The following is a 15,047-nucleotide window of genomic DNA, read 5'->3' as shown; positions in this document are numbered from 1 at the left end:
TTCACAGCATATTAATTATGCTAGGAAGTATCCGTGGTGTCAACAAAAGTTATATAAATAGTATGCTAAATAAAATAGGTAAACAATCTTTAAAAATTTTTAATAACAAAGAATCTCATTGACCAACTATTCTCATTTACTAAATCCATTCAGAGTCTGTAAATTTTCTTTTCGCACAAAAGGAATTAACAATTAATTTAGGTTTATTATTTCATAGTGAAAAAAAAATACATATCAATGAATCTGATAGCTCAGATATCATTTGGCTAAAAAAGCAAAAATAACATGACCATAGGCTTCTAATTAGTGATTTATAATATATAAATTTATTTTATATAGTAATTTTAGACTAGCGACACTACTTAATCTGAGATTTCAAGATCTTAAAATTGTTTCCGAATATTTAAGTTCGAATTCTAATCATTGCAATTTTTAATTAGACATTTAAAACTAGATCAACATTCAAATGCAGTAAATGAGTTCAAGTTAATGGGCCAACATCCAATTCTCATAAAGTTAAATGGCAAACAATTATTACATTAGTAATCTAGAACAAGAATGTCACGATGCACTAACCTTCGGTCCCTATAACAGAGGGGTACACAGCAACTGCTTCTTAAAAATAATTTTGAGATTTTTTCTTTTTGAAACAATAACAAATGGGATTAAAATTCAAATTATATTCAAATCTATTGTCGTATGGTATAATAAAATATTTTCCTTGAAACCAAGAAAAATATGATTATAAAAAAATTAAAAAGAAATTTAATCTAACAGTTACTTTTCAATTATACTTTCATGTTTCTAAAGAAGTAAAAACTTTGTTAATGAGATATATTGAGAATGATGAAAGGCAGCCGGATGAAAAATTAATAAATATATATTTTACGGGTAACACGAGGTCTTGATATTAAAAAAATATAATATACAAAGTTAGTTCCTTATATCTCCTAGAATTCTTAGTTGGGCAAAAATATGGTACATGAGTAGAAGGATCAATGGAGTACGATTTAAACAGAGGCCCCTAAGATAGCTTTTATTTCGTGATATAGTCATTGATTAAATTTAATCATTGTTTAATTATGTCAATCGATAAAAGAATTAAATGTGATAGGATCTTAGACGAGATTCACGTTTATTTCAATGATGTTTAAAATACATGCGTGATCAAAGCATGTCAGAGTGATGTAATAAAAAAATCCCAATAATTTTTTAGCATAGAAAAATACATACTACTGAGGCTGGCTATTACCATTTAAGACTATTATAAATAGTTTTCTAATTTATGATACCTTGAGGACAGCTCTGACAAATTTAAAGGTTCCGAAAATTCTGTCGTTTCTATTATGGCTGGTGCTGTAGTTTATAGAAGAGAAAAATTTATTTTATCCCTTTGTGTTTTGGATAAAATATTGTTGATTACAAGCTTGAAAATGCAAACCACGTCAAAGGATATAGTTTACAATAAATCAAATTCAATTGGAAAAAGATAGCCTGATTAATTTGATCATATACCATGGTAAATTTAAACGCTAAAATATTTAATAAAAAAATGTATGAGTAAACCAGTTACAAATATAATATTTATTTTCTGTTAATTAAATTTATAATCAAAATAAGTCAATAAATAAGTCAAATAATAAATTTAATAATTGAAATTTAGGATATTGGTAGTTTTTTAATTTAATTAATTCATTAATAGTCATATATTTTTTCAGTCTTATAAATGCCTAATTTTCTCAAATATTATATCGTTTATCTATGAAATAAATTTCTCAGAAGAATTCGAAATAGAAATCTGTAACGTTGCATTTAGAACATAAACCATAAATATAAGAGAATTTTTACATATAGGAAAAAAAATAGAATACAAAATAAAATTTCAAAATATATATTAATATTAATTAGATACAAATTGGCATTTTTATATTTTATTTAATAATTTTAAAAAAATATATGGATAACATGTGATATATATCTTAAGGAAGGAAGGAAAATAAGTAAGTAAATACTTAATTTAATAATCCAAAAATAGCCATAAATGTTTTTTTGATTTCGCACAGTCATCGTGATTCTCAATTTTTTTATAGATTAGATTTAATTTAACATTCTAGATTCTACCAATGTTATCCATAATGTTTTAATAGGATAATAATAATAATTGTAAAGCTGTTCATCCTGCCTTAATTTTGGATATCCATTATCTCCCCCTCATCTACGTGTCAGAAAATTTCCTTCAAAGTCTACATAATTTGTAACCATACAAAGAAACCTTTATTAAAGCTCTTTCAGGAATTATAAATCTAAATAAACTATCAATAAATTAGTATACATATATACTAGTTACTTTTGTCTTTATAATCTACAAATAATGTTTTTATTTTCTTTATCTCATCCCATAATTGCCCCACTTTTGAATGTCTACCCCCTATTCCTTTCAAAATAACTGGAAGTAAATATACCCCCCCCCCTCCACGTAGATGCTATCGATACTTTATTGTTGATTATTAAATAACCAGCTTTTGTATCAAACACAACATTAATTTTATGATTGTTAATTTGAGTTACTATCATGGCTAAATTATTTACTTTCAGGGGCGCCGCTAGCCTTTACAATCTCATGGGGCTCAACTAAAAAAAAAATTATAGGGGGGGGGGGCGAGGCCCTCATACTCCCCTTTTGCGGGCCTTCGACCGGATTTTATATTAATATATTATACTTTTTAAAAATTTGCTAACTCTGAATAAATATTCAGGATTTCATATTTTGTCATTTATTATATTATTTTAACAAAATAAACTAGCATATAAATAATTAAAACAATATAAGACATTTCTAAAAATATTATTTTTTGATACAAAATCTATTTATTACAGTATAAAATATTTCCGATTGCTGATATAAATTTTGCGTCTAAAAAATTACAAGTGATAAAAAAGGTTAATTAATTCGTATATATGCCTCAATTGATAATTAATGGTTTTTAAAAACTACATATTATAAAATTGGCAACTTACATTGACAAACGGTCAAGAAACTAATACACTCTGTGTAGACAAAGTTTTATAGAATGGACTAATAAGGAAAAATTTATAGGCCTAACCAAATCAACAATTCTTGGAGAAGAGAATATAAACGACCAATCCAAATCATAAAACTATATGGTGGTTAGAGCTTCCTCTTAAATGACATGATGGAAGCTAGATAAATAATTGAAAAAAAATTGTGAGATTCTAAAAGATTAATTATTGCTTATAAAATATGCAATCATATGCTCTCAGCAGCTATAATAATAATCTTAAATTACATAGCCACACAAATAAAAGATGCTGGTTAATTGGCAGTCATACCCATGACACTCACTATATTAACATATATCAGAATTTATTATGATAGATAAATTGATCAAACAAGAGCATTAAAATTCTTTAGAAGAAATTATGCAAATGTATTAAAGCCTTAAGTTATTTACAAGGCAGGGATGCCATATTAGAAATGAAACCTTTTGTATAAAATAAGAACCAGAGTGATATGATAAAAGAAATTAATTAAGATTTTATATATTATTGTAGCACCACCTCTAGTAGTTGGTATATTATATCTTAAAATAGTAGTAGTATTTAAAATATACTAGCATTAATAATTTAAATCAGAACTGTTTTTCAAATAAGAAAAAAATAGCTTTCCTATAAAAGCACGTAAAAAAGAGAAGAAAAATTATCTTTTTTATTACATCCATTCTGGGATAAATAATATGTTAAATTTTAAAAATATTTCTAAATAAATAGATGGCGTTAAATATTTTATAGCAATTTATTACTTATATTTAGAACTGTGCACCCCGTTACGACGGCGCACGGCCCGCGCAGAAATTTCTTTCTACCTTTTTATTCTATTAATGGTCAACATCACTCTTGTAATTTTTTATCAATCAGGATTTTGATGAATTTTTATTTTCTACTATTTTAAAATCTTAATTATATTGACGTCATTATAGAATTCAATCAATCAAAAATCTGAAATTCCAAAAGTTACCATAATTTTACATATTTTTAAAATGGATGCATCTACTTTAATAATTTAAATAATTTTAGTATCCTAACTCTGGATAATAAAAAATCCATAGTCTGGAAATTTTTTGCAAAAGAATTAGAGAAGTTTTTACTGCTCTAAAATATAAAACTGCAGAGGTTGAATTTGAATTCGAGGAATATCAAAGAAAATGCCTAAGTACAATAGATTTAACATCAGACATGTTAGATCTTGACAGCATTGATCCATAACTGGATACCCAGTTTCAAATTGGCAATTCCAATGATAATAATAACAATAATTCCACGCATATGAAAACCTTAAAATTAAATATCCCAACACGTTGGCATAATATATTAATTATGCTAGAAAGCATATATGGATTAAATAAGAATTTAATTAATGATGTTTTGAAAAGAATTGGGAAGCACTTTATCAAATTATGAATCTGATCTGGTAGAAGAACTATTAGCATTTCTTTCAAAATTTAAAAAAACTGTCGAACTTCTTTCAGTACTAAAAGAGCCTACTTTAAACTTGGCGTTACTTTTTAGAAGTGAAAATGATATTGATAGTTCTGAAATTATTTCACTTAGGGAAAATATGCTAAAAAAAACTTGCGTTACGATTTCCGGTTTGTATCTGCAAGTAATATTATATAGTATATTTTTGTATTTTTTATTTAAAATTATCTAGGTATTGGCTTCTATTTAAGATACAAGATTTTAAAAAATGACAATTGTCTCAAAGTATTTAATAGACCAAAATTGTTCAGCTTCATAATTTATTATAAAACATCTTAAACTTATAGAGAATGATGTTAATCAGGTAGTAAATATAGCTAATGAGGATGAAGATGAATTATTAAAATCAAGTTATTTGACAAAATTTGCAAATAAACATTCAACAAATATAAATTAGGATTCCAAGTTAGGTGACTTAGAACAAGAATGCCACAATTTTCTTTGAAAACGACATTCACAAGTATGGACGTTCTAAATTTTTGGAGAGAAAAGAAGAGTGAACTTCCTAATATTTCCAGGCTCGCCAAAAAAATTCTTTGCATTCCGGCGACTTGCACACCTAGTGAAAGAGTTTTCTCTATCGCTGGATTGACGTTAAATTCAAGGAGATCATCATTGTGTCCCAAAAATTTTAATAAAATAATTTTTATACAATGATAATTAAATTATGAAATTGATTTTGGATATAATAAGTTTTCTATTAAATGAATATTAAAAAATATGCCAAGATATCTGTAGAATAGTGTATATTTATTTGTTTTTTTTAAAAATTAATAAGCAATTAAAAAAATTTATCTTATAAAAATTTATATATGCGCCGATTTACGCCGATTTTATTGACGGCGGCTAAAAATCGGCACGCCGCCGGCCATAGATTAGATTTTTTAAAAATTGCGCCGGCCGCCGATATTTCAACGGCGCATAGGTCTACTTATATTTATTATCAAAAGCATTTATTAGTAAAATTTATTAAAATATTAACTGTAATATATTATATAACTGTCAAATACGTCTGTATTGGTATTTAACCTAATATTTTATAACCATTATATAAAATAGAGGATTATAAACTATATGTTTACTTACTTTTTATAAATAAATCTCTTATACTTATTTGGATTTGGACCTTGAAAATAATTTTAAGAAGAGGCATGGTAATTAAATTTAAATATCAATAATATAGTTGATTAGTGATTTTGAACTCGGGCTAATTACTATATTAAATTTCTTAATTTTCAATTAATATTTATTTAATTAGGTTATATAATAATTTAAATAATAAAAGTCAATAAAGCTTCAACTGTTAATGCTAAATTAATATTTAGTGAGTGATATTAATATTCTATTTTTAACAAAAAATTTGATTGCAAGCTGACATAGTGAAAATATAATTTATATGTATTAATCTAATCTAATATGTAAAATAATAAATATCTAGACAGTCTTATTAATTTTTAAATAATAAAATTAAATCTATATATTACTTAATAGAATTATAAAAGAAATCATTCAGGTGGCAATCAAAAAAATTTATTTTAGTTCAAGGGGATATTAAAGAGCCATTAAAAATAAATTTTTGCTTCAAGGGGCTATTCAAATTTTTCAGGGGGCTCAAGCCCCTGCACTCCCCTCCCCCCTCCTAGCGACGCCACTGTTTACTTTATTATTAATGGAATTGATCGTTAAGCAACATTTTAGAAAAATATTTCTTTTTCCACAATTATAACAAATAGCATATTGGACTTCAACAAAGATTGTTGTATTCATCTACTAAAGTTATAAATGTTATTATAGTTCCTCCTTTCATTATTAAAATGATTGAACTTATAGATCTATGATACATTAACCATAATTTAATGATAATCAACAATGCTGGAGATACCAAGCTTAAAATAGAATGATCATGATTGACCAATGATGCAATGGATAAATCAAGCGATGACTCAATAATCAGGATAATTTTTGATAACAACCAAACAATCGTTTAATCAAATATCAAATCGTCGTATACGTCAGAAATGAACGATACAATAATATCAAGAATATATCAATGATATGAAGTTTCGCTCAATGTCGATATAAGAGAACATCAACGAGATAAAGTTTCGCTCAACGTCGATATCAAGAGAATTTCAAGGATGCGAAGTTTTGAATCAAAAGAATCTAAAAAAAAATATTCTTAAATTATAGTTACAGTTAAATGTAGCATGTAGTACTTTGAAAAGGGGTACATGCTGTATCATAATAAATATTTATTTATTATATAAAAAATAATTGATAAAAAAATAATATTAAAAAGATATATATTATATTTTGCAAAAAAATCAGTAACAGTTTGTTGTATTATAATAAATATTTATTTTTTAAACTGTTAGAAAAGGAAAGAAATAAGGCACTTTTTAAATATTTTATTTCTTTCTGAATTTTACAACATGAAAATAATAACCAATAAACGCCGATTTTTTACAAAATATAATATATATCTTCTTAATATTATTTTTACAACAATATTATTAGATTTAGAGTAATTATATTTATTTACAATTTTGGTAGTAATTTTTTTATGCATTTCCCAGATATTTTTATGCCTTCACCAAGCCTTCATACAATAAGAGTTTTCATAACGTCGTTTTGCTTTTTTGTGATCTGTTGAATGTAACAATCATGATTGTTATATTTACTATCAAAATAATTATAATTTATGAGTATCAATTTATATGTCAGATTGGTTATGTCAATCTTCTGATTTCAATATTAATTTACCAAAATTTATTAACATTTATGCAAGAAAACGTTTATCCTATAGTTTACATTACTAAAAAGTCTTATTTCTCTTCAGCTCACAAGCTTTATGATTTAAATTTAGATCAAGAAAAAAACATTGAACTATATACAAAATGCATTAACTTACACGGTCACAATTATTTGCTAGAAGTTACTATCAAAGGTCCCTTAATACCTCAAAATCACGGAATGTTAATGGATATAAAAGTTCTTCAAAATATTATAAATTCTGAAATTATTGAATTTTTTGATCATCAAAATATTAATGAAATTGATGAATTTATAAAATTATTTCATATTAGTACAATGGAAAATTTGGCAATTTATATTTGGAATAAACTTACTTCTCATTTAATAAAACCTATAACTTTACACAAAATAACTCTTCATGAAACTCCTAACCATTATGTTGAATATTATGGAGAAACATACCATCAAGTCTAAAAACGAAATTACTTTAAGCCTTCATTGTTGGTGCAAAGGTGTTAGGAAATGTAACATATGTTACCCAGCACTCAAATTTCAAGATGGTCAAATTGTTAACAAATTTATTTATTGCCATGAATGTGAAAATAAATCATGGCCTTTTATGGATAATTCTAAGATTAATCAACTTAATATATGTCCTTTACATAATGATATCTTAAAATTTAACAACTTAAAATTTTTATCAATTAATGGAGTTCATTTATATCCAGATTCTTTAAGTAAAACTGATGAACAAATTTTAATTAATATTATTGATTCATTACAATGGTCTGGATCTCAATCTGGAAGACGAAAACAAGACTTTGGACCAAAGATAAATTTTAAAAAACAAAAGATCAAAAATCATAATTGCATTAAACAAAATTCAGACCATAATATATTAACACCTTCACAATTTCCTGGGTTTTCTTTATTAATTAACATCTTAAAAAATTATGACATAATAAATAACTTTACTAAATTTTTTATTCCTGAATTTAAATGTTACAAGAATTTTGATTATCCATTTATACCTGTAGAATTGTGTAATCTTGAATATAATCCTATTAGAGGATCTCACATTGAACCCCATTTTGATGACTTCTGGGCCTGGGGACCAAGGTTGGTAACTTTTAACTTATTATCAGACACTGTATTAACCTTATCTGATAATAATGATCAACCTTCTCAATTCATTGAAATATACCTGCCTCGTAGATCATTATTAATAATAGAACATGAGGCTAGATATGAGTGGAAACATTCCATAGACCCTAATAATATAAATGAAAGAAGGATTGCAATAACATTGAGAGAATTTTCAAAAGAAATTATTGATTTAAATCGAAATTAATTAGCATTTTGCAAAATATTTTTTGTTTAATAAATTTAATTGACCATTACCAATTATTTGTGTGGTGAGTTTAATCCTTCCGCCATAAAAAAATCATTTATTTTTTATTTGCTTTATAAATAATTTTATATATAAATATTTTAAAATAAATTATCATTTCCCTTAAAATCCCCCCTCATTTAGTCTAATGATACTGAATTGGCTAAAAAAATTCAATTATTATGATTTATATGAATACTATTTTATATATGAGATATTTTACTGTATACCTTTTTGATAACATGTATACATACCATTTCATTAAATGAATACAATTTAAAAAAATCAATACAATATATTATTTATGAAAATCTATAAATGTTTAACAAATATCAATATTTTTAATAATTTTATAAATATTGTACCATGATATATTATTTTATATATAAATATAATTAAGTAAAATATATTAAAATTTTACCTATAAATTGTTGACACAATTTTTCAAATCATATATTTAGGGGTAATAAATGATTGGTTGATATAAACGAGCAATATACTATTAAATAATTTAAAATTGATATATATTTAAAATCAATTTTTTAAAAAATATTTTGAAAAAATTAACTAGTTTATCTTCACATTTTATAAATCAATTATGTAAATATTATATTCCAATCAGATCACTTAACCTTGAGATGCACACAAATGTAATTTTTAATCATTTAAAATCCTAATTCATATAATGGATTGACTTCTGATGAATTATTAATGGTATAGGTTTCCACAGGGGAGAAAATGTTGTTATCTGAGGTATTGCTTGAAAACTTTTCATTTACTTCTAAAAAAAATTAAAAATAAATATTATTATTTTTTGGTAATATAAGGGATATCCATAAGAACATATATTATGCTCATCCATATTTTTCATCAGTGCACACCAGACTGGACCGAATTTTTTTATCTGTCCAAGTCCAAACAATAATACATTGTATAAAAAAATTAATCATATAGATCAAAATTTGTGTTGGTAAATGGCTTTTTAACCAGAAAAATATTAAGCAAGCCTGAAGATTTTGCTCATAGAGCACAAAGGTCTGAACAACTATTAACGAAATCTAGAAACTTTAGAAATATTTTTTGGCTATTAGTTAACCATTTTTAAAAATTGGCTTAAATCTTTGATTATTTTATTTATCCATAACATGGTTGTAAATAATTATGATTCCATTTTTGTACCAGCAATTAATCCCACTTTAAAAAAGGGAAATCGTAATTATAATTAAGTGCTATAAACGTTACTTCAAAAAAGAAACTCATTATTCATTAAGTCAAAAAAGGGAAGGGGGGAGAGCTACTCATTACCTTGTGAAAAAATAACGCGTGTAACTGGGTATTCAAAGAGTAACTTGTCGTTACTTGAAAAATTAAATATATGCAAAAATTTCTTATATAATATAATAAAATTATATAAAAATAATATAAAATAAGATGGGATTTTTAATATTAATTTTTTATTTATTTTTAACAATTGATTTTCAATATTTTGATCAAATAAGATGCTTAACACATCTTCGGTGCTAAAAATATGTTCAACTGGCGTAGAGGGTTGTATTATATTTAATAAATAAAATTTTAATTGGGGGAATTATTAAAAATTAAAGAATAATACTTATTTTGAAAAAGCTTAATTGATCATCTTCTAAAGAATCTTTATTCAGATCCTCTTCAAAATTTTTTGATCTTTATCAAAAAAATCTGGTATGTGTTGTTTTTTAAACGAATCAAAGAGTGTTTTTTCTTGTCAATATATTTTCTCAATCGGAAATAAGATAGCTTTTACCATCTTAAAATTAAAAATAGGTATTTTTAATTTTTAGATGGAATTTCTAACAGAAGATAAAGTATCCCATAAAATTCATATCAAATCTTATATTACTGATAATATTCAGTAGATAGAATAATTTATGAAATTCCATCTAAAAATTAAAAATACGCATTTTTAATATTTAGATGAGTTTAATCAGATATCTTCCCAATTTTTCCTTAAAAATGACTGCATTGTTTAGACTCCCAATGTTTACTCCACAATTGAGTAAATATTTGAGTTGGGACACAATTTTACAAAGTGTAGACTTTGTACCCTTAATTTTTTTGGTGTAAAAAATGTTTCATATTGGAGTCAGGGTAGGTTAAATCATCTTCATCTGAAGAAATATCTAGAATTGATATAATATTCTTTAAAAAGAAATTATAGTATTAGAGAATACGAATATAAATTAACATATCTTGATTGATTCAATGTTAATTAGATTAACAATCTTGAGTAAATATTTAAGATTAAATGTAAAAAATTTGGTGTTTGATCTGACTTAAAAACTCGGAAATTATTTATAAAATTTAAAAAAAAAATAAATTATTTTATAATACATTAAAATATGTTTTGTCCATATTTTTTAAGAAAAAAATTAAAGTAACAAGTAACCTTTTTCGTTACGTTACTCGAAAAAAAAAGAAACGCGTAGTCGTTACCTCTAGAAGAAGGTAAGGATTGAAGTTCCATTTATTCAAATAAGGTAATGTCTTTAGTAACGATGTTACTTTTCTGACATTACTTTGGGATTAGTTAAAATTTATTTTCTTAAATTTTTTTATATGAAAAGCGCTTATTTATGCAATCATATCTATTTTTACATTTAAAATGAAGTGCCATAGGATGGCGTGATAAGTTCTTGCATATTTCTAGCTAACAATGATATTGATTTTGACATGCAGATTTTCACTATAATACTAGAAATCTGCAAAAGATAAATCTTTCCGACCCAACCTCCAAAAGGAAAAGCATTTTCACGACCAGAACATAAAATTATATCCACAATTTACAACCCGAAAATCAAAATATAAAAAATAATTTATAGTTAAAAATCTAAAAACGAACAAGATTGTAAAAATAAATTCAAAATTATAACAAAAATATATTTAAACCAAGCCCATCCCTGACTAAAAATTAATTACAATAACCTAACCCAAGGATCGGGTGATGCCCGAAATTTTTTTTGAACATTGGGGGGATGGTTTACAAATATTTTTAAAACAACGAAGGGCGAGCCAATTTTATTTTCGAGTTAAGCAGCACTGTCTTATATTTATTAAAGATTAATTGTATAAGTTTAAGTAAAAATATATTTCAAAAAAAATAAATAAATGGTCCTATCACCCAATCATTTAATTTTTTTTTTTAAATGGGTGAGAAAGATGTTTAATAAAAACCTAGAGTAGGCGGGTTAAAAAATCCTCCATTACAGTTCTCTAATTTAGACTATTGTTATTTAAATAATTCTCTTAATTTAATTTTTTATATATATTATTTTAGTATTAATATTCTTAATTGATTTAAAATCTTTATGCTGGCAACCTCATCTTGAACCACAATTTTTGTGAGTAATCAATCAACGAATAATATCTTAATATAACGGACAGGTATAACATTATTGTAAGAGTGGAATTTATTTCACTAAGGGCGGGCTGGATAAAAAAATGGACAGGCGGCGAGTTAAAAGACGCCCCATATAAACTTGTAACCTTGATAATTAATTTCAGAATTTAAATTAGAATATTAAAAAAGGCGAAGAAAAATTATAATAATTTTGTTTATTTTCATAAAACTCCAGGCCGGTCCGATGCCAGATTCATGTCCGGTACATCTCTAGTTAATATTTTATTAAAAACGTTTTTAAGAGTGCTAAATGTGAAGACTATTCAATATTTAAATGTAGAAAAGTTTGCTTTTCAACGATAATAAATATTCAATTTAAAACTTTCCGGTTAATTAAATTAAAAATATCTAACCTGTCAAAATAATGTGTGGAATGTGGTTTTGCATATAGGTTTGAGATTCACCTTCCAAAAAATTTAATTCCTTATCATTGGTTTCTGGTGGCATAGGAGATTCGTTATTACTTTCATTAGGAAAAAGGTATTTAGACTTGGATTCATTATCCATAAATTTAACGTTCGTCGAGATGCCATTGATTTTGACACTTTCGTGATTTATTTTATCCAAAAAATCGTCCACGTTTAATATAGAAGAATTGCTTTGTTGATCATCTAATGAAAAGAAAGAAAAAAAAATGATTTCAAAAATATTGTGTAATATTAAAGAATCACTGCATCAAAAAAAAATTCAAGCAAATAATTTTTTTGACTTATTTCATAAAAATTGTTCTTTAATATTCGACATTCGTATTTTAAAATGATTTAAAAGCAGGCTAAACTGTCAATAGTAAGATGTTTGCTGGAAGTATTTGATTTTGTTGATCTAAATTCAAATTATGAAATTATTCGTATTTCTTGGGGCGTAATTCGTGGCAGTTATATCTAAAAACTTTTTTTGAGCTTTCAATAACTAATTGACTTTAGCCCGCCTAAATATTAAGTGACAACAATTTGATCAAAAATAAATTTATCAATATAACAGAAGCACCGATATCACTTTTTCGCATTAATTTAAGCCATAAAAATTCCTTTCAATATAAATAAAAATTTATTTTATATTATGTTTATTAACTTAGCAATAAAATTAATTTCAACAAAATTTTAAAAATAAAATAAAAGCTTTTCTTTCTTATCTGTTTATAAAATTGTAAATCAATTACTTTTTCTTATTCATGGCTTATAATGGGCCAATTTTTTTTAAAAAATGATTAAGGTGAAAATCTGTCACTGGTAATAAGTTAAAATTGAAAGTATCGGGATATAAAAGTATCATAGTATCGGTGAATTTTTATAATAAATCGTTAAAATTTTATTTTGATAATATTGATATTGGTATAATTTTAAAAAAAATGATAAAACACTAAAATATTATAACAACTATATAAAAATATATAAAATTACTAAATAAAATATATATAATATAATATTTTAATGATATGCTAAAATTAAAATTAATATAAGCGCATATACTTGTCATATTGTCTAAAACAATATCTTGTGCAATCGAGTCATATCTATCATCTATAATGTTTACATTATTACCTCCGATTTTCATGTTGATATCGTCATCTTTTAAATTATTTTTTTTAAATCATTTTTTGGCTTTCATATGGCTGTGTCCAAAATGTTTTGAAAAAAAAACCTCAAAATCTATCAATTTTCGCAATTTAATAAAATTATGAAACATGTCCCAAATTAGTGTTGTTAAATGGCTCGTTTTGAACCTATTTTTATACGGCTAACTCAATATTTTAAATAGAAAAATATTGCCTAAGCCTCGAAATTTCGATAATATAGGTCTAGACCTTTGTTCCATCTATGAACAAAATCTTCAGGTTTGCGTAATATTTTTATAGATGAAATATTGAGTTCGCCATTTTTAAAAATCAACTCAAAACAAGCCGTTTAACAACACTATCCCAAATCTTCCATTATTTTTTTTTTAAGTTTTGTAAAAATTAACGAAAAACGAAAAGAACAAAAAAACGAGAAAAAAACAAAATTAAAATAACGGAAAACAAAAAAAACGAGAATAAAATACGAAAAATAACAATGTCACCAAATACTTTAATATTATTTACTAGTTTTTTCGTAAGAATTACTATTTAAAAAATTTATTTTGTAAATGACGAAAAATAATTTAGAACACTATTTTATATTTACATGAATTATTTTTTCTTCCAAATTTATTTATTTATGTTTTTTAGATTTTGAACACAGAAGACAAAAAATAAATAAAATATTTTTTATAGTTATAAGGCTGTTTTTGAAAAAAACCTAATAATTTATATATTTTGGCAAATTATTAACAAAACATTTTGGGCCAAGTCTTATAAAAATGAAAAAAAAACAAAAAATGAAAAGAAAAAAACATAACCAAAAAACAAAAAACAAAAAAAAAGAGAATTAAATTCGAAAAACATACTTTTTAATAATTATTTACTAGTTTTTTCATAAAAATTACCTAACTAAATAAATTTGAATAAATTTATTAATTTTTATTATTTTTTTTAAAAAATATATTTTTGTGACGAGAATTGATTTAGAACCAAATTTTATTTTTACATTAAAAATAGCTTCTTTTTTTTCTTCAAGATTTATTTATATTTTTAGACACCGCCTAAAAAAAATATCATGTATTCAAATTATCATCTACATTGGGCCTAATATTTCAAAAAAATTGTCCTACCCGGCCCATCCCGAACAAATTTTGTTTATTTGTTCCTTAAAGCCCGACCCAAAATAAGAATAATTTGTCCACCTGGCTCCGTCCGAATATATTTAAATATATAAAAATTTAATAATTTTTTTGATTGTAAAAAAAATAATCTACAAATAAAAAACATTAGCGCATTGTTGAATTTTAAAATATATCAGTTTATTTCACAAAATGTAATGATATCAATATTTA

The 15,047-nt window shown here is 24.6% G+C and overlaps 2 protein-coding genes across 3 annotated transcripts in view; one reads left to right on the top strand and one right to left on the bottom strand.

The window, feature by feature from the left end:
- Nucleotides 1-7,765: 7,765 nt before the first annotated feature.
- LOC135923532 (DNA N6-methyl adenine demethylase-like) lies at nt 7,766-9,047 on the top strand. The gene has a single exon (XM_065458332.1). It carries the CDS (start codon nt 7,931-7,933, stop codon nt 8,660-8,662), a length of 732 nt encoding a protein of 243 aa, XP_065314404.1. The 5' UTR covers nt 7,766-7,930; the 3' UTR covers nt 8,663-9,047.
- A 230-nt stretch (nt 9,048-9,277) lies between these two features.
- Nucleotides 9,278-15,047, bottom strand: part of LOC135925449 (putative uncharacterized protein DDB_G0282133) — a 39,273-nt gene continuing 33,503 nt past the window's right edge. The window contains exons 17-19 of one of the 2 annotated variants that reach the window (XM_065460776.1): nt 13,607-13,705; nt 12,491-12,748; nt 9,278-9,482 (exon numbers count right to left, since the gene is read on the bottom strand). In XM_065460776.1, coding sequence (XP_065316848.1) covers nt 9,367-9,482; nt 12,491-12,748; nt 13,607-13,705 — 473 coding nt within the window. In that variant the 3' untranslated portion in view covers nt 9,278-9,366. The remainder of the gene's footprint in view (nt 9,483-12,490; nt 12,749-13,606; nt 13,706-15,047) is intronic. The other variant, XM_065460777.1, reaches the window with a different exon arrangement.

Source organism: Gordionus sp. m RMFG-2023, chromosome 2 (genome assembly GCF_954871325.1).
Source record: "Gordionus sp. m RMFG-2023 chromosome 2, tfGorSpeb1-WG-v2, whole genome shotgun sequence".
Classification (NCBI taxonomy): Eukaryota; Metazoa; Nematomorpha; class Gordioida; order Chordodea; family Parachordodidae; genus Gordionus; species Gordionus sp. m RMFG-2023.
The sequence above is the reverse complement of the archived record's forward strand: the minus strand, read 5'-3'. Positions and strand labels throughout refer to the sequence as shown.